Source organism: Epinephelus fuscoguttatus, linkage group LG24 (assembly GCF_011397635.1).
Source record: "Epinephelus fuscoguttatus linkage group LG24, E.fuscoguttatus.final_Chr_v1".
NCBI classification, from domain to species: domain Eukaryota; kingdom Metazoa; phylum Chordata; class Actinopteri; order Perciformes; family Serranidae; genus Epinephelus; species Epinephelus fuscoguttatus.
In genome coordinates this window covers 16,482,440-16,505,032 of record NC_064775.1, presented here as the reverse complement: position 1 = coordinate 16,505,032, position 22,593 = coordinate 16,482,440, and the positions used below count along the sequence as shown (strand labels likewise).

The 22,593-nt window shown below is 40.4% G+C and overlaps 1 protein-coding gene across 8 annotated transcripts in view; it reads left to right on the top strand.

Annotated features, from left to right (window-relative positions):
- The window catches only part of LOC125884725 (microtubule-associated protein 2-like), a 78,450-nt gene extending 57,131 nt beyond the window's left edge, over positions 1–21,319 (top strand). For 2 of the 8 annotated variants that reach the window (XM_049569856.1, XM_049569855.1), the window contains exons 5-18: positions 122–196; positions 1,157–1,384; positions 2,594–5,386; positions 5,583–5,780; positions 5,967–6,104; positions 6,898–6,953; positions 9,552–9,666; positions 9,928–9,978; positions 11,700–12,010; positions 15,989–16,081; positions 17,346–17,438; positions 18,011–18,092; positions 19,489–19,601; positions 19,708–21,319. In XM_049569856.1, the coding sequence (XP_049425813.1) occupies positions 122–196; positions 1,157–1,384; positions 2,594–5,386; positions 5,583–5,780; positions 5,967–6,104; positions 6,898–6,953; positions 9,552–9,666; positions 9,928–9,978; positions 11,700–12,010; positions 15,989–16,081; positions 17,346–17,438; positions 18,011–18,092; positions 19,489–19,601; positions 19,708–19,917 (4,556 nt within the window). In that variant the 3' untranslated portion in view covers positions 19,918–21,319. The remainder of the gene's footprint in view (positions 1–121; positions 197–1,156; positions 1,385–2,593; positions 5,387–5,582; positions 5,781–5,966; positions 6,105–6,897; positions 6,954–9,551; positions 9,667–9,927; positions 9,979–11,699; positions 12,011–15,988; positions 16,082–17,345; positions 17,439–18,010; positions 18,093–19,488; positions 19,602–19,707) is intronic. The other 6 variants (XM_049569858.1, XM_049569857.1, XM_049569861.1 and 3 more) reach the window with 6 other exon arrangements.
- The last annotated feature ends 1,274 nt before the right edge of the window (positions 21,320–22,593 follow it).

The window sequence follows — 22,593 nt, the reverse complement described above, 5'->3', positions numbered from 1 at the left end:
TCTCTCTCTCTTTCTCTCTGTCTGTCTGTCTGTCTCTGTGTCTCTCTCTCTCTCTCTCTTTCTCTCTCTCCCTCTCTCTCTCTCTCTCTCTCTCTCTCTTTCTTTCTCTCTCCCTTCGCAGTGGATGACTCAGCCAATTTGCCTCCCTCCCCTCCCCCCTCTCCATCCGCTGAGCAGATTGGGCCCGTGGCACAAGGTACACCCACGCACACTTAAAACCACTCAGACCATTCAGGGTGAGAGTGTGGATGGTTGTGAGAGTGGTTAAAAAAAATCTCTGGAAGAAGACAACAAACACAGGGTTCTCAAGTTTTCAAAACATGGCAGCCACTGGTATGATTAGAAAAACTCCTCTTTGTTCTGGTCCCTTTAGTGTTTACTGTCAAGCTATTGCATGTCAGCTGATTGTCACCTTTAAGGAGTCTTCAGCATGAGCCACACTGTCCTGTCCTGTTCACACTTGTTCATTCTTCCAATAGTAGTTCGATATTAGTTTTCTAACACATACCAGTATGTTATTGGTCCTCGATACTGGGGCTAGACTACACAAGAATCCTTCCTCCCCTTAGGTTTTAGTACATAACCTGCCACTGGAGCCCTTCATTTCACTCGTCTGCTTTCCCCTCAAAACATCTCCTCTGTTGTGCCTTTGCTCATTGTGTCTTTTGATTTTCTCGAGTAAATCACAGATTGGCTTTCAGCTCTTTACTCACAGAGAACAGCAGAGTCTGTTTTCTAATCATTTCCTTCTTGCATGTGGCATGCAATCACCAGATTGTAGAATTACAGAGTCCCGCTGCATGGTTTATGGCTAATGCCAATGATTCATTAATAAAGAGAGTAAATTCTTAGAGTATATATCTTTTAGCTTTTTAGTATTTTTCTTTAAAATTGTTACATTCTTGAAAAGGTCTAATTTTACATTAATATTTGGGTTAACATATGCTATTTACATGAAGTAAGATGCTTATTTCTAAGCCAAATGTGCAAACTCAAAATTAAATGTTAAATATTTATCTGATTCTCAACCAAGACTAGGCTAGAAGGTATGTTAATTGCATCCCATGCATCTCCATCAGAGCTGAAAGTAACCCATGTAACCCCAGTTTTGTTGTCCTCCATGTCTCATCTATGTGTCCCCCTTCCCTGCTCAAAGAAGATATAATAGAGGTTGTCAGTCAACAGCAGGATGAGGAGGAGGAGGAGGCTCCAGAGGAGCCCCACAGTTACCAGGAGGAAGTGGCATATGAGCAGCCTGGAGACTTGCTCTTAGAGCAGACAGATTATTTAACAGAGCCCCAGGCTTTGGGCTGCCAGCAAGCCCAGACACCTGAGGTCCTCAATGGAGGAGGTCACCAAGGTGAACACAGCCCGACACAAAAAGGTGTGTGTGGATTTTATGGGGTATTTGTGCGGGTGCCTACAGTTTGTGTGAGTGTACTATATGTGTGAGCAACTGTACATCCTTCCTCTAGGAAAGCGTGTCGGAGTGAATGTCTATCGCTTACCTATTTTGCATGATCCTCTTGTGCTCTGGTAATGGGAACTCAAGATTTTCCGCACTTGATTTACAAATTGCGATGCGACTCAGGCTTTGCTGCCAACCTTCCTGCAGCTTTGTTGCTCTAAAATCCTTAAGCTTCTGCTTCACTACCTGAAGTTGCCATGTGCAAAATGATGTGACATAGCATTTTTGATTTTGTGCTTTTTCATGCAAAACATAACCATTTGCTTTTCATTGGAGCGACATAAGAACACCTGATCAACCATATTGTAGTTGATCATTTCTGCACTTGTGTATTGCCAGCTACATTGCAAATGCAAGTATCACTGTCTATACTGTCAAGTGTTGCTAGAATTAGTTGTCTGTATATTTTTATGTGGGTTTTGCTGGAATATTGTGTGCAAGAAGGTGTTTCTGAGTACACCCACCTGTATGGGTTCTTCATGAATCAGTCCTGAATGTATTTGAAGCCTGTTGTATATCACTTGCTTTGAGTTTCATTGTTTTCATTTCATCCAAAGGCAAAGGATAATTCTGTTTTCCTATTGTTACTAAGGACACACTTTGGGCATTACAATCCACCCTCATTGGACATGTATCATCATTCTTATCTATAATGTAAATAGAATCAAGAACATACCCCAAATAAATTTGCTTAAACATTTTTATCCTCGCAAAATAAATATTCATTCACATCCACAGTATTATTTTACTTGCAGTAGAAACTGTAATAAAACCATTTACAGTTAAAAATCTTTCTTTATCATCAGGTTGACCATTTTTGTCAATCTTTCTGTATGCAATAGGAATTCAATATATTTGTGTACATTTATTTCTTGTCATCTAACATCATGCAACTCATTCCTTCATTCCAGTTCTGCACGCTATCTCAGGTGCTGTGACCCCCCTCTGTGCTGTTGTGGCCTGCTGCAAAATACACTGTGCTGTTTTGCTTTATGGACAGCTACTGTATCTATGTGCAGAAGGCCTGGGCTTGACTGTATTGGCTAGCTTTTGTGGATGCTTCGAGCAAAGCTTTTAGCTTATATGACCTGGCACAGAGTTGTACAGTATCCTTCAAACTCACAGCCCAGCCAGAAGAATGTATCAGTGAGGCATCTTGTGAGTCTGCTGTGAAAGAAGATGAACCTCAAGTGGCATCACTACCCGAGAAGCAGTTGGCAGTTGAAAGAGCAAAACCTGAAGGTGCAGAACTCGCCTCGATTGAACCTCCTTCTCATTCTGTGAAAGAGAAAAAGCCCTCCGACACATCTTCAATTGAGCAGAGTAACCAAGACAGAGAGGAGGCAGCAGAAGAGATTGCCGAGAGACACCTGCTTTTGGAGTCCAAAGAAAAAGAAGCAGAAAAGCCTCAAAGGACAGAGGAGTTGTCAAGTCTTGAGGATGAAGACAAACAAGAGGTTACCTTACAGAGGAAATCAGGAGACCCTATAAATGAAAGCAAGGAAAAACAAGACACGAATGAGGGGATGAATAAGGAAGGCCAAGAGAGTGGCAGTGACATTAGATTGCATGAGACGCCAGTAACTGACATTCAGAAAGTGGACCAAAGGCAAGAAGCAGTCAAGTCAAGTCCAGAACCTGGCACAGAGTTGAAAGCCACAACAGATATTTTTGTAGACCAAGAGTCAGGAGCAAAAACCTACTTTGAGACATCCTCTAAAAGCCCTGAAGAGGAGTCCTCACAAACCCAGAGCTATTATGAACTCAGCACAGCAGCAGAGAAAAAGTTAAGTGAGGAATCAAAAGGCCTTGTGCAGAAGCTCGAGGAACAACAGGAGAGAAAAGATAAAATATCTCCTGGGAAGATGTCACTAGACCAAAGAAGCCTCTCCCTTAACATTACTGTTGGATCTTTGGCAGGACAGACCGTGAAGGGAGAGGAGTCAAGGACATTGTGTCCAATTAGTGGAAGCTTTGATGAACCTGAGGGTTACCCTTTAACACCAGCTGTAGAGAACCAACACCACTTTCCTCCAGCTGTCTCCATTACCCCAACTACCACCGAATCACCTGAAGATACCCCCATCAAGGCAGACACACCTTTTCCTACTGACAAGCACAAACGTTTTGAACATTCAGGTAGCATCTCTGAAATGTTGGACCTGGCTGGAGACCTACCTCGGCCTTCATTAGAGAGGAGGGAGGTTGATCACATGAGGCGAAAATCTGTGCCCACCAATGTGTCAGCTCTGGTGGGGAGTTCTTTGGCCAAGCTTGCCTTAGAAGATCAAACCTCAAGAGTAGTGGGAGGGGAAAGCCAACTGGAGGAACTGGGCTACTGTGTCTTCAATGAGTACTCAGGGCCCATGCCTTCTCCTGCTGATGTACCCAGTCCTGGGGACTCTCCGCACCAGCGTTTCCCTTCTATGGAGAGTGAAGCTGAAGAAGAGCTTGGGGCCTCGGAAGGTGAAGGTGATCAAAAAGGTATGCAACAAGATCATAAGGGAATCATCCCGGAGATATCTCAAAAACCAGTGTTTGAAAAGAAAGATTCACCAGTCAAGAGTTCCTTGATTCTTGAAAAAGCTGTGACGAGTGGAATAAAACCTGATCGCCTAAGAATTCCGATGACTTCTTCAAAAGATAGACTGAGTGAGTTTCGTTTGGAGACAGGTCTCCCTGGTGACTTAAAGATCCAAGCCATCCCCGAGGTAGAGGTTGAAAAAGACCCCTCAAGAGAGGCGTCTCCCATCCCACCAGACAGTTCCTTTACTTTTAGTCCTGTGGAAACTGGAAGCAAGGTACCCCCAACCCCCACCACCCCCAAGTCCCCAAATGATACACCCTCAGAAACCAAAGTCACTGGAGAGAAGGCAGGAAAAGATGTCTTGTCGGAGGTTGAAGCAGAGAACGATCAAGAGCCTGAAAGGACTGAAAATAAAACAGAGGTGGATGAAGGAACGCAAAAATCTAAGCAGGAGGAATCAGAAGAAAGGAGGGAAGAACCAGAAATAGCAAACACAAACATACCTTCCGCATCATCGCCGTCATTAGGAGAGAGCACAGAAACAGATGAAACTAAGATTCAAAGTGAGCCACCTACAAGATCAGAAACACTAGAAAAGCAAGAGACCTCAAAAGCTGTTGAGGCTTTAAGCACCGAAAAGCCCTCAGATGTGAAAGATGCCAAAGTCCAGTTACAGTTACAGGAGGTGACTCTGGATAAAGTCGCACCAAAGCCACAAATATCTTCCCCGATCATCATTATACCTCAAGCACAAGTAGACGAAGAAGCAGATGAAGAGGATGATATTGAGATTGCCGAAGAGCCTCAGGAGGTTATGGAGGAAGCTGAAGTGCCTGTGCTCCCCAAGACTGATCAAGCAGAGGAGAGTCTAATCAAAGTGAGGCTGACGGTAGGCGATCACAGTGTGGACGAAGATTCCAAGTCTGGAGCAGAAGAATGGAGTCACAGCGCACAAAACAGCGATGACGGGGAGCCTGCAACAGACAGTTCGCATTTGTCTCCATGCTCTGATCATGATCTACCACAGCAACCGGATGAAGGTAGTACGAATGAGGGGATGGAAGAGGATAAAGTAGAAGAAGATAGGCAAATGAGTAGGGATGAAGAGATGAAAGAGGAGGGCAAAGTGGTAAAGAGAGACTCAAAAGGGGAGGAACAGGTGGAGGAATCTGGTTTGGATAGGGTAGGCAAACAAAAAGAGAAGAAAACTTTGGAGGATGAGGGGGAAGAGAGGATGGGTGAAGAGGAGGTGGAAGAGAAGGACATCGAGATTGGTCAGGAGGTGGAAGAGACCTCTGAGGTGCTCTGCCAGACCGGTCAGGCAGCTAATGATGAAACCACCATGGACGCCTCTATCCTAGATACAGACAGTGGCTGGATGGATTCACAAGGTACCCAGAGCTTGTAAAATTAATAACTAATCACTTGTAAAATAAATGCTAATGTATATGTAGCACACTTTTTAATACCAAAAGCTAACTTGAAGCTTGTTGATAGTAAATCTTTATGTGTCTTTTGTGCTAAGCTAGCTCCCAGCTAGCTAGAAATGTGGAGAATTAGTCCTCTTTTAATCCCTCTCCACTGCAGATGATGACAAAAGTATCATGACTGAGAAAATCGAAGCCCTTCCTCAGGTCCAGAGTCCTACCAGTACACCTGTGGTGGACAGACCCGCTAAACGGGCCCCTGGCAGAGGAAGGGGCCACCCTGGCTCCACTGAGAGTAAAGTGTCCCGCAAAGTGCCCAGCCACCATCCACCAAGAGAGGAGATGAAGAAGAAAAAAGGTTCCAATTTTGATTTCAAGAAGTGTGTTTTAGCGTAAAGCAAACTGTTATGTACATTTGTATTTAACCGTTTTGTATTTTAGCAAATTCAAACTGTAACTTAATGTTAAGGTCAGATTTGCGTCTCTGTAGTACATTTAACTAAGGTTTGCATGTTGGTATAATCCTATCTCTCCTCTTTGCTAGTAGCTGTGAGGAGGGCTGACCAGAATAAGGTGTCAGCCCTCCAAAGTCGTTCTCCATCTCGAAAGAGTGTAGCCAAAGTGGCAGCCAGACATCCTAGGCCCGCTCTGCTTCACGGCTCTGCTAGACGCAAGGCCACAGGTGAACACTCTTCACCGGGAATCATTGCCGTGGATAGAGAGAGTGCAACCAAATTCTTATGTACACTCTGCAACTTTCCTGGTATTATTTTTTTCCTGGCTTCAGATACAATAACAATAACAGAAATAAATATTGCTAGCTAAGTTCCAAAACCTGACAAATGCTGAGTTTTTAATTTGACCCTATTTGTCAACACTGGAACAATTTAGGTTTTGAATTGTTGCTACAAACATACTAGAACAGGTATTTTGAAGACTTTGCTCTCTCTCTATTGATGGCTCTTTGAGAAATCAAGCAGGTGCAATGTAGCTGGCAAACATCATGTGCTGTGGCTTTTTTTTTTTTTTTTTTTTTTTTGGGTTGTTTTCATTTTGTCAAAAATTGAGTATTTACCCATGCTTAGCCTCATATCCATGTTTATTTCTGCTCACTGATGCCTCAGCAAATTGTGATTGGTATTTAATGAATGATCATAGCTACTCTGGTTTCACTCTCTTGCTAACTTGTATATGTTTACTGGAAATGGCTGCACGTCGAAGGTTGTGTGTTTGGTCAGCTGGTGTGGAAAGGTGTATGAATGTAAGGTGACTGAAATGTTGTGATGTGATGCTGAATGTGCAGACGGTGTTTCGCTGATCTCAATTTGCTCTCACTAATGGCTCTCTGATGTTTATGTCTGGACTGTCTATTCACTACTTTTATGGATGTTTATGTATGTTAAAATTCACACTCGCAAATGTCTCTGCCTTGCTGGTTTAATTTTGGTTATTATAGTGTGATGTTTTCTTTACAGGTATGGAAAGCCACCAGCCTCTCAGTGTGGCCCATCATTCCAGGGAGAGGACCACTGTAAGTACTATCAGTAATGGCACATGCAATCACGTGTCTACGCACTTGCAACATCATCATTAGCATGGATTTTTGTTTAATTTTTTTGAAAATGCATCTCACTCATTACTGATGGGTAATATGAATGTGCATTAATAAATTTATCCTCTGACACACCTGACAGGCCAGCCTCCCCACTTAAATATTGCCATGCATTATTGGTCCTGTTTTTATGTTGTTGTTATCGCTGTGGCCGGAGGCATCAAGTTTTCAGGTTGTCCGTCCATCCATATGTCCAATTCTCATGAATGCAATAGCTCAGAACATCTGAGGGGAGTTTCTTCAAATATGGCACAAATGTCCACTTGAACTCAATAATGAACTGATAAGTGATCAAAGGTCAAGATCACTGTGACCTTGTGTCCATCTAGTTCTCGTGAACGTAATATCTCAGGAAGGCCTTGAGGGAATACTCTTATATTTGATACAAACATCCACTTGGGCATGAGAATGTAACTGATTAAGATTTGGTGGTCAAAGGCCAAAGGTCACTGTGACCACGTCTGTGGCATTCTTGCAAATGTCAACTTATGACTCTGACATCATAATGTTCTGCAAAAACACTTTCAGGCCATTATTCAACGTCATTACTCAGGAACAGAAGAGGAGATATTTAGTCAGACACTGAACTGGTGATACTTATCTTGGGTGCCTTGAAATTGTGCTGATTGTATAGATCTTCTGCGTTGCCCAGTTGAAGATGTGTGTGTCAGGAACACCTTAAGAGAATTTCTTCAAATTTGGCACAAACATCCACTTTGAGTCAAGGATGAACTGATTAGAATTTGGTGGTCAAAGGTCAAGGTCACTGTAACCTCATCTGTTGCATTCTCATTAACACAGTATCTCAAGAGCACCTTGAGGGAATTACTTCAAATTTGGCACTAACATCTACTTGGACTCAAGGATGTACTGATTAGAATTTGGTAGTAAAAAGTCAAGGTCACTGTGACCTTGTGTCCGTCTCATTTCGTGAACGAGATAGCTCAAGAATGCTTGAAGGGACTTTCCACAGATTTGGCAAAATTGTCCACTTGGACTCATGAATGAACTAATTAGAATTTGGTGGTCAAAGGTCAAGATAACTGTGACCTCATGAAACATGTTTTTGGCCATAACTCAGGAATTCATACGCTCATTATGACATAATTTCATACAAATGTCTAATAGGATAAGATTATTAAGAGATAATATTTATATCCAAAAGGTCAAAGGTCAGCTTCACTGTGACATCGTAATGTAATGCAATAACACTTTTCTTTCCATTAGTCAGTGTCATATCTCAGGAAGAGAAGGGGAGACATTTGGACAGATACAGAATGGTGACACAAATCTTGTCCACCTTGAAACTGTGCTGTTTGTATAGATCCTCTGTGTTGCCGAGTTGAAGATGTGCGTAAAGCACCTATGTTTTCTCAGACATGGATGTAAACTGTAACTTGACTGGTTTACAGAGGATACAGCCACAAGACAAATCTGAATGGAAATGATGCGTTAAAATAAAGAGTAGGAAATAAAAGCCGCATGGTGATGGCAGTTATGTCTTTTTTGTTCAAATACATTTATTCAGTTTCATAGGATGAGGTTATTCCAGTGGTTCTGTATTTATTTTCTTTCAAATCACACACAAACAATACTCTGTTGCTTCAAATGTGCGTCACATTTGTCTCTCAGTATTTTACATAACCCTGTGTATTGCATCATGTCAGTTGTTGTCTGCATGACAAACTGGATCTTTTCTTCGCCTGCTTCTTTTCATTCCTGCATGTGTTTTTCTTTATTTCTCTCTGTGTGCTTGTTCATTTTGTCTTGCATGCCTGCCCCTGTCCTTGTGCCAGCCTCGACAGAGAAAATCTGTGAGTATAGGAATAGTATGAGAGAAGGCAGACAACACTTATAATGTGCAGTACAGGGGCTCTGAGAAATGTCTTCAACTCCATCTCTCACCTCTGTACATTCTCACAAAACATTTTTATATTTCTCACTCATGTCTTTCTGGAAGTTTCATTATGTTTCATGTCCTTCGTGTAAATATCTCCATCCATTCAAGCTTTTTACTCACTTAAAAATTAAATATTTTGCACAGTAAGGTGACAGTTGTTGAGATATCATACACTTGCATGTAGTGTGTCTGTCCCTTCACCTCTGCTCCATCCCATCTCACTTCTTCATCTTTCTATTTGTTTGTCACCTCTGCCTCACATCACCCTCACATCCTGCATGCTCTCCTGCCTCTCATCGCCGCTTCGGTCCAGAGCCCCACGAGGGCCGTTCTGTTAAAGATGGCAGTTCAGCGTCGGGCATCTGATCACCCGCCCCCCCGGCCCGGCTCTGCTTGTAGCCTTAAACGGAGCCCCCTGGTGCAGGCGGAGCTCAATGAGGCTCGCTCCTCCTCTGCATGTTCCCGCCAGTTCTCTCTGCCACACGAATGGGCAGAGAAGGTAAAATGAAAGGAAAACAGGGATCGATAGGTAGTCAGTGTCTGTGCACGCTTCATGTGATTGAGGCCGAGTATTGATTATCCAGTGTGTGTGTGTGTGTGTGTGTGTGTTCATTCAGGAGAGAGCATACCGCAGCCCAGAGAAGAGGTCGTCTCTGCCCAGGCCAGCCAAATCTCTGACACGCCACATCCCTGCTGCTGAACAAGAAGACAGCACCCCCTCCAGGCCAACCTGTAAGAATACACACACACACAAATACAGAACCTTCCAGCTTGTTTGCTTCCCATATTAACTCCTCTCTTCAGCAGCAGATTGCTTCTTTAATCTCTTGCACCTATACTCTTCAATCACTTTCTTTTTAATTACTTTATTAAATTCTAACTCCTACCACCCTACACTTCCTTCCCTGCTCTTTTCTTCCTCCTATTTCCCTGACCTCCTTGTTCACTCCTCCCCTTTGTCCTCCTTGTCCTTTTGCCTCCCCCTCCTCGAAGCGATCCAGTCCAGAGCGGACAGCAGGTCTGGAAGAGCCCCTGGTATGGCAGGTAGACCACCTAGTAGCTCCTGTTAGACCCGTCACACCCTCCTCATCCACATATGACATCTGATTCTTAGTATTAAGTTGTTGTTTCTTTAACACCCAAGTAATGGACTAAGATTCTGTATAGAAGCGACCATCAATTGACAAAGCATTCATTCATTCATCTTGGTCACACATTACTCATTACTCATTACATTTTGCTCCCCTCTTAATATGGTAACAGGGTTGTAACAAGCATGCCTGATGTGCAGCATTTGCCTGAAGATCTATTTACAGATTTAAAAAAAAAAACCTTCATCTTCCAATCAGAAAGAAGGTAAAATTGAAATTTTGTTTATTTACACACAAGGAAGTTATTTGGTCTATTTTTTCAGGTTATTTCAGGTTATTATTTCATCTTAGATTGTATACAAAAATTCTGTCCATTTGAGCCAAGTAATTCTGACATAAACCAATTTAAGTTCCATTTATGTAAATAAATCATATAAATCTGAGAAGAAAAGACTATAGCCTTTTTTTCTAATGCCATGAGGCCACTACGAAGTCCCTTCTTTGTGCTGCTTTTGCATTTTTACACGGGATTGCTTCTCCAGTGCGTGATTATAGACAGCTTTACGGCATTGCATAACTAAAAGAGGCGTGACATGTAACACAACAGCATCTGCCTCTAGTGTGACATAAAACATACCCGTCAGCAGCACTTCCTAACCAACAACAATGGCATAACATGACAATAACAATCATTTACCATCCCTTTTATATCTCGTCCTTTGCTCAGAGGGTCAGGAACTAATGAATGATATTGTTTTCCCAATTTGCAGACATTTACGGTCGCTGTTCTTCTTAAAGTAAATCACTTACTGCAAACAGCTACTTTTTAAATCTCCTACAGCAGGTCACACACATAACATGACGTCAAAACACCACACCAGTCCTGCCCAGGGCTTTGTTCTGCCGGATGTCCCTTTTACACAGGCACTGTTTTGATGCTATTACTACCACCTGTGGAAGACTTAAGGCGAGACCACTCTGTCCCCCCTATTTTGCACTTGTACCTCATATACAGCATGGCGAGGTAATAGCACGATATTCCTACCTTGAGCAGGCAATGTAAACATAAACGGCACTAATGTTAGAACTCAACTGGATGGGAGTTTTATATGCAACTGAAATACAAAAACTTGACAAATAGTCCAAATAATTTCTTTGAGTGTAGTTTTGTCTCAATTCAATGTAATTTCCATTTGAGTATTTTTTTTTTTTTTTAATGTGTTGAATTTGGCTTTGTTATACCTGCAGTGACTTTATCAGAGGAACAGGTGGGATCCATAACAGCAGGTTCCTGTTCCTGTTCAGGATGTTGTCGACTAAAATCCTATTGCCCAGCAACAAGCCTCCGGCGTTAAATGAATTCAGTTGCCTCTGTGGGCTTTCACAGCTTCCTTGTCAAACAGTCTTGTTTGACCTGGGTTGTTTGTTTTGTGGAAACTGAGCAAATTTGACTCCAGTGGGGCAATGCTGTTTCCTTATCATCATCAGAAGCAGATGAAGGATCATACACTCCAATCCATCTATTGCTCTAATGTTTTCTCTCTGTTTTTCTCTTTGTCCATCTGTCTTGTGTGTTTTTGTCTCCAGGAAGGGTTTCTTTCATTTCACAACTCTGTCCCTCCCTTTTTCCTCTCTTCATCATTGTAATCCCGTGATTTCTCTTCTTCTCTCAAGGCACAGAGTCTGCACGTTCTCGATCAGTCCGTAGCGGCGCCTCCACCCCTGGCTCCTCCGCCGTCACGCCCGGCACACCCCCAAGCTACTCCTGCCGCACCCCTGGCTCTCGCACCCCCGGCAGCCACACGCCCAAGTCCTTCAGCGTCCTCCAGGAGAAGAAGGTGGCGGTGATCCGAACCCCGCCCAAGTCGCCATCCTCCGCCCAGCGGCAGCTGAAGGTTCTCAACCAGCCCCTGCCTGACCTGAAGAATGTAAAGTCCAAGATTGGGTCCACCTCCAACCTCAAGCACCAGCCGAAAGGCGGACAGGTAACAGGCTGGGCTGAAACCTGACAGGCATGATGTTTTCTGGGTTTAGAATCACACTAAGGATCTCAACATCACGTCAGGTTCTCATGTGTTTAAGGGATATTAACAGGAAAAGAAATCACATATACAGCTTTACCATTAAACTAACTCTGGTGCTTGAACCGGTTCTGTTCAGGATTGTTGGAACTTTGGTGGTTTCTAGCGAACCAGCCCATGTTTCCACCAATTTTGGGCAGAACCATTGTAATCAAGGATGTGTCATCAATGGAGGGTGTTGCACAACACACAACAGAAGTAAACAGCAGTAACAAGATGGCAGATTGCATTGGTTATCTGTGGACTGTTGTTAGTTACAGATATTTGTATTTATCCATAAAACAAGCACAGACCAACTATGATTTAGGGCTAGGTTAAAATAATTCATGTGATTCCAATCGATCTTCACATTACGGTTCACTCTTCAGGTCGAGGAAAACCTGCTATCTTTTGGTTCCAGCTGGGAACCAACTTTTCAGTTCTGAACCAGTTTATTTTTGGTTAAAATGCTCCAAACGGTTTAAAATAAGGTGCGCTAACTAGAACTGAACCCATCCCATGTTGCTGGAGGAGAGGTAATAGTTGCAAGAAGTCAAGGTCCAGCTGAGTTAAATCTGTACTTGATTGATGATTTTAAAAGTAAAAGAATGTTTTTGTCACTCTGACTGTAAATCTTTACAGAACTCAGAAAGCAGAGGGAAAGATATGCCTTTCTGGGTAATGAAGTCCTTGAAACTTTCAAAAGCATGCATTTACCTATTTCTGCCACTTGGGGGCAGTAAAGGACAAAGTTATATTGTACACCTTTAAATAAAAAACATTTAATTTGTCTGAAAAGACTTAAAATAGAATTTTTTTTTATTGTAATCTCTCAGTATTTAGTGCAAATCAAGCAAGACCATTAATTTTATTATATTTTTTAAAATATTTCTATTTGATGAAACAGTTTATTACTGTATATATTATTTCAAGATTTAATGTTTTCACCTTATTGTAGCATGAATTGTAGCATGCTACTCATACATACAAGATGTAAATAAATGTGCTGTTAAAAGAAAAAAATAATACATAATAATGATAAAAAGACAGATGCAAAGGGGATCTTTATCCGTCTTTAAAAATAAGTTGTTGTTGCTGGATATTTGATTTGAGAACATTTGTAACAGCCTTCTTCTTCTCTGTCTGTCTGTCTCTCTCTGAGGTGTAGAGATGTAGTAAAATGCTCAAATATCTCTCTTCACATCTTCACTATCACTCACTGCCTCCAAACCCCCGCCGTCACTTCCTCTGACCGTCCTCTCCCTGTCTCCTGTCCTCTCCGTCATCAGCTGCCTCCGGCCTCTTCCCCTCACTTTCCCTTTGCTTCCCTTCTCCTTACCTCTGTCAAATTTCTCCCTATTGAATAAGACACGGACCAGCTTGGGCTGTACTAGGAATCGCATGTTAGTCTCCGGAGCAGATTTAAAATAGCTATCCTCTTAAGAATATTCCTGTCGCTGCCTCCAAGGACCAGTCAATCTGCAGCATCATTTGCCCCGGGGATCTGTTTTCGTCATCACTGTGCTGGAGTTTCCCTCCGGCTCTCTGTATTAATAATTGCAAGCAGACGGAATTATTTATTGAGAAGTTGCATCAGGGACACAGAATGAAAAGATATCACCTCACATCACTGTTTCCTCTTCACAAACAGGGGCTCGATAGAAAAAGAGACAGATTTCTGGTTCTGAAATGCACATAGAGGTGGACAAGCTGGTCGAGAAACTTTTTTAGACACTCCCATCTTCGTGTGCGTGGTGTAACAGATGTGCTGTCGACTAATGGGCTGCAAGTTCTTAATCACATAACCAAGGCAACAGACAGTCTTAATGTCCCCGCAGTATTGCAGAGGTGAGACTGTTCATTAACCCCAGTGATGTATGATGGAGGAGGAGGAGGAGGAGGAGGTGAGTTCTTCTTTCCTCTTTGGAGAGAAATGTGACATAGGGGCAGAAATTTTTAATGAAGCTGGGTGACGCACGGCTTGGAGAAGCAACACAGGAGCCTTTGTGGAGCACAGTGTGTGATATCACACTGAGAGTGCTCGATAATATCACACCAAAGAGTTGATGGTTGCCATCTTTTTTTAAAAAAGTAGAAAAAGAAAGAAATTTTATATGTTAAACTAAAATGTATGATCTATTTATAGTCATATAATGTTATTTTATTTTGACACTAATGACCTTTTTCAAAATAAAAACACTGAGTATGCACAAAAAGTAGTGGAAAATAAAAGTGGTTTGGTGGCATTTGATGTTCCACCACTGTAATTTTGGGTGATTTTTCTCTGCTACCTTGACAGAAATTTAAATAATTAAGTAGAGCTGTTGCATAATGTATAATATAGAGCTGCCACAAAGGATTTTAATGATATTTTCAGTATTGAATAATCTGTTGAATATTTGCTATATATTAATAATTTGTCCATGAAATGGCAGAAAGGAGTGAAAAAGGACTGCTTACTTTGCTTGTTTTGTTGGAATAACACACCAAAACCTATAAATATTTACATTATTATTACAGAGGATAAAGAAAAATAGCAAGTATCAACATTCCAGAAGCTGGACTAGTGAAGTTTGTAATGTTTGCTTAAAAAATAATAGATAATTTATCATCGGAATACTTCATATTTCATTAATCGTTTCAGCTCTAGTATAATGGCTTTTAAAATATCCATATTCTTAGTTCGACTGGATTGTCTGTGCAGGTGCATTGTCATTGCTTGACCTTGCAGCTGTCTGTACTGCAACAGCTGTAGAAGGTAGCGTAGGAGCTGCAAGAAATCCAAAAAAAAAAATAACAGTAAGAGCAGTGTGTGCACCCTGAAATGTGTGTGTGTGTGTGTGTGTGTGTGTGTGTGTGTGTGTGTGTGTGTGTGTAAGAGGGAAGAGCTGTCAAGAGAATCCAGGTCAGGTCAGTGTCGACCGCAGACGGAGGCTTGCTGTCAGGGCTCCTGTGCGTTTTCCCCTGAATCTCTTCTTCCCTTCTTTGCTCCCTCCCCCTGTGTTCACTGTCGGCCCTTTGAACAATGGAGTAGGGTTTTTCAAACATTATTTTTATTTTACAGAACAACACAGGATGGCACATAGTAAGAAATAATGTCATTGGTTGTATTAAACCACAAATGAGCATCAGTATATAGATTTTATTTATCTGTATGTTGAGTTAATTGCTTGCCTCATTACTTGTTTGTTTTCAATTTGTAAGTTTAGGCTTCGTGATATTGATTATCACCTCTGTTACCATTTGCAATTTTAATATAGCATCAGTCTGAAATGTGTTCAGCCAGAAAAAGTGTTTTTCAGCTCTGGTACCTAAGCAAATACAAGACATAACAAATAAAAACATAATTATGCTAATTTTAACAAGCACTGAATATTAATTTTATGCTGAATTTTAAAGAGCACTGAAATATTTTACGTGTCTGAATTTATTTTTTGATATTTGCTGATTTCACCACTTTAAATTAAAATTAAAATCTTTATCTGAATTCGACCAATCAAATCTGAGCAACTGGAATCTATTTTCCAAAACTGGAAAACCTGAATTTGTGCACATTGACAAAAGTGACGTTGCAAATCAAGAAGTTTCATATTTGAATTTCAAAGAGTTGAATTCAAAACATATATTTAGATACAATTAAGTATTCAGTGGCTGTTGAAATTAATATACTTATGTCTACTTATGATTTGCTTCCATACTGGTTAAATTGACCAATGACATTATTTCTGCCTTGAGAGCAGCTCTGAGAAAATATTTGTAGAACTAAAAATAAAAGCATTGTAAATGTAAATGCAGGTAAACACACAATGATCACCCATGGCACACTTGACTTATCTCAATAAGGCACATATAGTGTTTTCTTTTTTTCTTTTTTTCTTTTTTTTAAATTCGATTTTGTTTTAGGTTCAAATTTTACACGAGAAGCTGGACTTCAGTCATGTTCAGTCAAAGTGCGGCTCCAAGGATAATCTGAAGCACTCGCCCAAAGGAGGCAATGTATGTACGCCTTTCTCTTTTCTTTCCCTTTTTCCTTTTTTCTTTCTTTCTCTTTTCGGCTGGGGCTGTTGTGGCACTCTCTTGTGCTACTTTTATGTGTTCATGCCCATCTGTCTGTCTTGAGCTAGAGAAGGGTTTATATCCAAAGTGCAAAACATCCATGTTTCTTCTTTGTCAACCAAGATGTAAGGTGCCCAAATTCCCAAACGATAGTGTAGTATTGTGGTATGGAAGCAAATAAGAGATTTTAATTTCTACTGAATACTTTATATTGAAATTTAAACATCACTGAATTCACAGCATTGAAATATTTTATGTTGAAAACCATGTATCTGAATTTATTTGTTCTGAATTCACCTATTTGAATTTAAAAAATGAAATTTTCATTCACAAATTCAGATATAAAAAAATTCAAGTTTCAGAATTGCAAAAAATAGATCAGGTTGCACGAATTTGATTTTTAAATTCAATTTGATCAGAATCTTGAAATGTAATTTTTAAAAAAATCTATTGATCTCTGCTTTTAATTCTGAAACTTTAATTTTTGGATATGAATTTATAAAAATTGAAAAAGAAAACTAAATTTAGAAATTGCAAATCAGTATTTTTTCAGAATTGCAAAAAATAGATCCAGGTCCAAATTTGATTCTTAAAATCAATTTTATCTTACATTAAAAAAAAAAGAAAAAGAAATTGCAATTCAAAAAATTTCACATTTTGATTTTTAAGAGGTGAATTCAGAACAAATAAATACAAATACAGGGTTTTTCAAAGTAAAATATTTCAATGCTATGAAATCTGTAGTGTTTGAATTTCAATATTAACATAGTGGCTGTTCAAATTAGAATAGTTTAGTCTCTTCCTCCATATACTGGATGTTGCACTCGGGAATTAAACTTCCATATATGCTTCAGGCTGCTGTAACAAATCAAAACGGGGGCAAGTTCAACACTCGATGGATTACAGCGCTAAAAGTGCAGCTTCTGCTCGCTGATAAATGCCTTTATCCCTGCATAAAAAATAACCTCCATCAATATAAAGCTTCAGCTTGTTTTCTGTGGTTTAGATCAGATAAAATTCATATTCCCCAGCGCTGAAGTGAGCTGACAGATTGATAGGTCGTGGATTTAAAATTGGGACACTTTTAGGAGATTATTTTTGGCAGGAAAGCGGGAGGGAGAGGTATTTTTAAGCCCCCCCACCCATCCACTGTGCTGTCAGTGTTTGCTGTTTGTATAAAGAAAAGCCACCTTGTCATCCCCAGGTCATGATTCCAAGTGTTAAACTGGACTTTAGCCACGTTCAGGCTAAATGTGGCTCCCTGGACAAAATCCAGCACGCAGCAGGCGGGGGGAACGTGAGTGACTCTGCAGAAAAACACATTCAACCTTTACATCTAGGCATGTTTGTGAATTATAGTTGTGGCGTGTTTTCATTTTAATTCAATGTTCCACTGGTATTTGGACTAAAAATATAATATTTAATGTCTTCCCTCGGCACACAGCATACAGTGTCTCTGCATCGTATATAAATCTTAATGTAAACACCTCTTTACAGCATGCAGGGTTGTCTCTCTGTCTTTTTAACAGTGTTTGTACTCGCTCTAATTCACATCACCCATGGACAATAAAGTTTAATTGAAGCACCTGCTCCCTGTAGCGTCACGTAGTGCCTGTGTTTGATGTCTGTGCTGTCGCCACTCGCTTTCATGGTAACCTCTCTCCGGGGAGCCAGCATCAGCATCTCTGATTTGTCATTGGCTTAATTTGCACTCAACTGCTGTATCAGTAATCATACTGAAAGACATATATTAGCCTTCTTCTCACACTGCATTTCATGTCTGAATCGTACATCTCTCCAGCAATTAGTTAAATATACTTTTTTCTGTGAACATATGTTTATATGTGTTCTTTCTGCTGCTGCCCACAGGTCCAAATCCAGACCAAGAAGATCGACTTGAGCCACATCACCTCCAAATGCGGCTCCATGTCCAATATCCACCACAGACCAGGTACGGCAGGGTTTTTTTAAGCTTTGATTTAAGGAATTTATCAGGATTACATATACTTGTTCGACACTATTCTTCGTTGGTGGAAAATAGCAAGTACAGTACTTGAAGGAACCTACGCACATTTTCAAAAGTCATACATTATATCCTCTTTAGATCTGAACTTATGTTTGGTATGCATTTTCAATTTCTCCTAGTTGTTGGGGATCAACAGGACCCAATGAGTTTAAAAAAACCAAAATATTGTCAATGATAATAATGTCCCAACGTCCTCAAATGAGTACTTCCTAATCAAAAGTGTCTCAGCTTGTTACTGTTGCTAAAATTAGTCACATTTGTATTCTATATCAAACATTATTAATCATTAAAAAAAAATTAGTTTCAACCCCAAAAATGTGATCAGTTTTGGAGCTTGACCACTTTTGTGTCAGGGTCTTTTGTGACTGACTTAGCAGAGATGGCTGCCATCTTGTTTTTACATGGATTACTGTATTGTGCAAATGATCCTTCCGCATGTTCACCGACGGAAACTTTGTTACGACTTTTACTTCTCTAGATAGTCAAGTTTGATCCTCTTCTCGGTGCCGTGCCAGGGCCACTAGATGGGTCAGCAAAGCATTCATGAACGAGGATAAAATGTCTAAGTTAAATAGAAACATGAACAACTCTCTCCCAAAGCAAAATCCTAGAGTACTCAAATGTGTGATGTCATCAAGTCTAAAGTCTGGAATCGATTGGAAAGATTTAGAAATGGCCCATTCAGCATAATAAGTACCTTTACTTTTAGTACTTTATGTATGTTTTGATGCTAATACTTTTGTACTTTTACTTTAGTAAGAGTTTTAATTCATGACTTTAGTATTTCTACACTTATGTATTACTATTTTTACACAAGTAAAAAACTGGATACTTGTTCCACCACTGCTCTTTAAAAACAATTGAGTATTTACACACATCTGACATCTGACAAGGTATTTAGGGATACTTTTCTGAAAGAAACATTGAAACTAGTAGTTTTTTATTAAATATTTTACTTGCCCAAGGATGCTCAGCAGATTGAGCCAATTTCCCTGTTATGTTTAAGGGTCCTTATGGAATAAAATACGTAAAAACAAAGTAAAAAGTCTGCTCTGGCGACTCTTGGTCCGCAGCTGTAGCGGCTCGAATTTGGCCAGCAAGGGAAATATTCTTCTTAATTTATGATGGTAATTTCAACCTCGTCCCCTAGCCCGAAATGATATTGTGTGCATCAAGAGAATAAATAGATAAAGTTATTGTTTTTTGGCACTGCAGTGTGCACACTCAGATTCTTTGCCTCGAGTGTTGCTCAGGAGAAGCCTGCAGGCAGGTGATGCCCCATGGGTTTCATGCTTTTCTTCTCCTTCTGTCCTGTTCCCAGGGGGAGGTCATGTGCGCATTGAGAATGTGAAGCTGGACTTTAAAGACAAGGCCCACGCCAAAGTCGGCTCCCTGGGCAACACCAGCCATGTTCCTGGAGGCGGGAATGTTATGGTAAAAAGAAGCACACAGATACAGCTTCCTGTCAATGCCAGTTTCTGTAAAAATAAAGACGAGAAAACACCTCTGACCTTTTCAATTTTTTTTATGCACCCTCCAGATTGAGAGCCACAAGCTGACCTTCCGGGAAACGGCCAAAGCCCGAGTGGATCACGGCGCAGAAATCATTGTCACCCACTCCCCTGGCATCGAGACGGGAGGCACTTCCCCTCGCCTGTCCTCCTCCGGCAGCATCAATATGATGGAGTCACCCCAGCTCTCCACGCTGGCCCAGGATGTCACCGCTGCCCTCGCCAAACAGGGCTTATGAGCGGGCTGCCTCTCCTTCGGATAGCCTCCAAAAAATCCACACCATCACTCCTCTTCCCATCAATTTCACTCATAAGCATCCAGTGTTCTCCCGAGGTCCTTCACTGCAACACGACCCCCACACACGTGACCCCAAAGGTTCTACAGTTACAGTTGATAGGCTGTCTCGTCCATCAACAACCCTTCTGGCCCTCTCTGTGGGATTATAAAAACTGAATTCTAAGATTATGCTTCATTCACACCTTTAAAAGGAACATGCCCAGTCACTTTTTATTTCTCATTTTTGTTCACTCAAACATGGACTTTTCTGTTTTGTTTTAGATAGGCTGTACATTAAGGTTTTGAATGGATGTTCATCTAAGAAGGCATTGACGGTTTTAAGATTGTACAGTGTGATTTTTTTTTTTTTAGCGTGAAAAGCATCACATTCCACGTGTTTGGAGATAAACGGTATGGTGCATAATGTTCATTCAGAAATTATACGGTACTGAATGCAAGAAATAGCTACTAGATACTAGACGCTAGTCTTAAAGATACAACAGCGAGAGACTTAAGTTACAGAAAAGTGGCACGCAACTGTACCTGCAAAAGAATGGCTGATGAGCATGTCTGCTAAAATGTGACATGACAGGAATTTTCGTTTGTTGGTTTTATTATCTTATGGTTTCCTGATATGTGCTGAATTGTTGGAAAAAATTGTGTTCTCCTGTTTCTTTTTATATATGTCACTGTAGTGGAAGTTGTTACAGTTTTGTATGTTCCCTGTGGCTGCACTGGCTTATTAGCACTTCCATGTGGATAACCACTGCAGTTATGTCGAGTCAAGCGCTAAAAGGCTAGCTTTCCAATAGATTTTTGTTTTCTTTTTTGCAAACCAATGGGCTGCTCTTTTTTTTTGGTTTTACATTAGCTCTGTGATTTTATTAGGCTACAACAACGCTGTTATGCTGGCATGGCAAATAAATGATAAATAAATTAGATCTATTTGGAGCGAACTTAAACTTTTCAGTGTGAGTGTAAATGGCCAGGATGCATTCTAGTGTTCAAGGTCAGATCCCTAAACCGGCCCCTCATGCTCGTGTGATCTTTCTCCTTTTACAGAGACTGGGTTGTACATTGTATTTGAAAGGGGCAATGGGCCCAATGTTTGTTTAAAAAGTGGCAAGTATGAAGCTTTATATGAAAACATTCCATAAAAAGAGCAGCTACCTGGCCATTTTGTGCAGTTGAACCGGTAACTTTACAGGAAATGAAAGCAGAAACGAAGAAGACAAGAAGAATGGGAGTAACCCTCAACTTGCAGCTGTTAGAATTCATTTAAAAAAAAAGAGTAAAAAACAAAACTGTTCTAGCATATTCTCTGCTCACCATTGTGAAATTCCTCTGCCCCCTTTTTCCTCCTCCCCCAGGTGTCAGTTGCCCCTCCAGTGTTTTTCTGTGCTTCCTATATCCGCGCCTCCCTCCTCCCCCGGCCCCTCTTTGCCTGTGTAAGTGTATTTAAAAGACCATGTAGATGTGTGCACACTTTCCGATGTTTGAGACGTACTGATGACAAATGCTCCTACAGGATGATGACAACAGAAATAAAGAAAATAAAAACAGGCTCACTCTTGTGTTGCGTATGAATTCTCAGAAAATATTGTCATCACCATTTATTTTTTAATCCAGTGTAGTGAAGTTGGAACATGTTGGAATGGTGGTGTCAGTTGTTGGATCTGTGATGGAAATAAATCATGTTTTAGATTTACTTTACCACTTTTATTGTAAAAAAAAAAAAAAAAAAACATTGTCTACATGAAGGCAAGTGTTGGGGGATGCTAACACATTTTGAGTTTATTTATATAATATTATTATATAATATTTTTGCCCTTCTGCATTTACATTGTATGAACTGGAAAGTCTGATGTAATCATGTGCTTTCCTACTGTACTCTGTATTTTTATTTACTGTGCCAGTTTAGGAACTGTTCTTTACTCATCAGAGGAGGGGTGGTGGGGTGTGACTTCATTTTTTGTTTTGTTTTGTTTTGTTTTATGACCCTCCACAAAACTACAATTATTTTTTACCTTGAGCCTTCCTGAGTGGTTTGGGGAAAATACATCACCCACAAAGTAGTTTTTTTTTTTTTTTTTTTTAAATATTTTTAATTTTAAAAACGTACCTGTTGATATTTAAAAGTTAAAAGTTGAAGACAAAAAGGTTTGGTTTTTCACTCTTGTCGTACATGCTGGTTAGGTAGAGCAAAGGGTTTATTTTTGGCAAAATCTTAAATTAGACGTGTAGGATAAAGTGATTTTGATGAATTATCAGTAGTATAAGGGTTATATTGGTTATGTTTTTTTTCTGACTGAAACATTCGTCCCACATAAAGTGTTAAAGGACTGTCTAAAATTTGAAAATCCAACACTAATTTCTGTCGTGGGCTTTAGAGGAATTGGTAGGCGAATTTTGTTACATTTGGGCGGTGCCAGTTTAGCTGTTTTCCCGTTGGGCTGTGAGCTAAGTTAGCCGAATGCTAGCAGCTGTTAGCTTCGTATTTGACATTAGCATACAGTTTTAGAAGATAACAGTATGTACTTCGTCTTCTCTACAATATTTAGCTCTTGGTGAGAAGTTCACGAGCTATTCTTTTATTCTTATTCGTCTCTTGTTACAAAAATAGGGGAAAACTTTATGG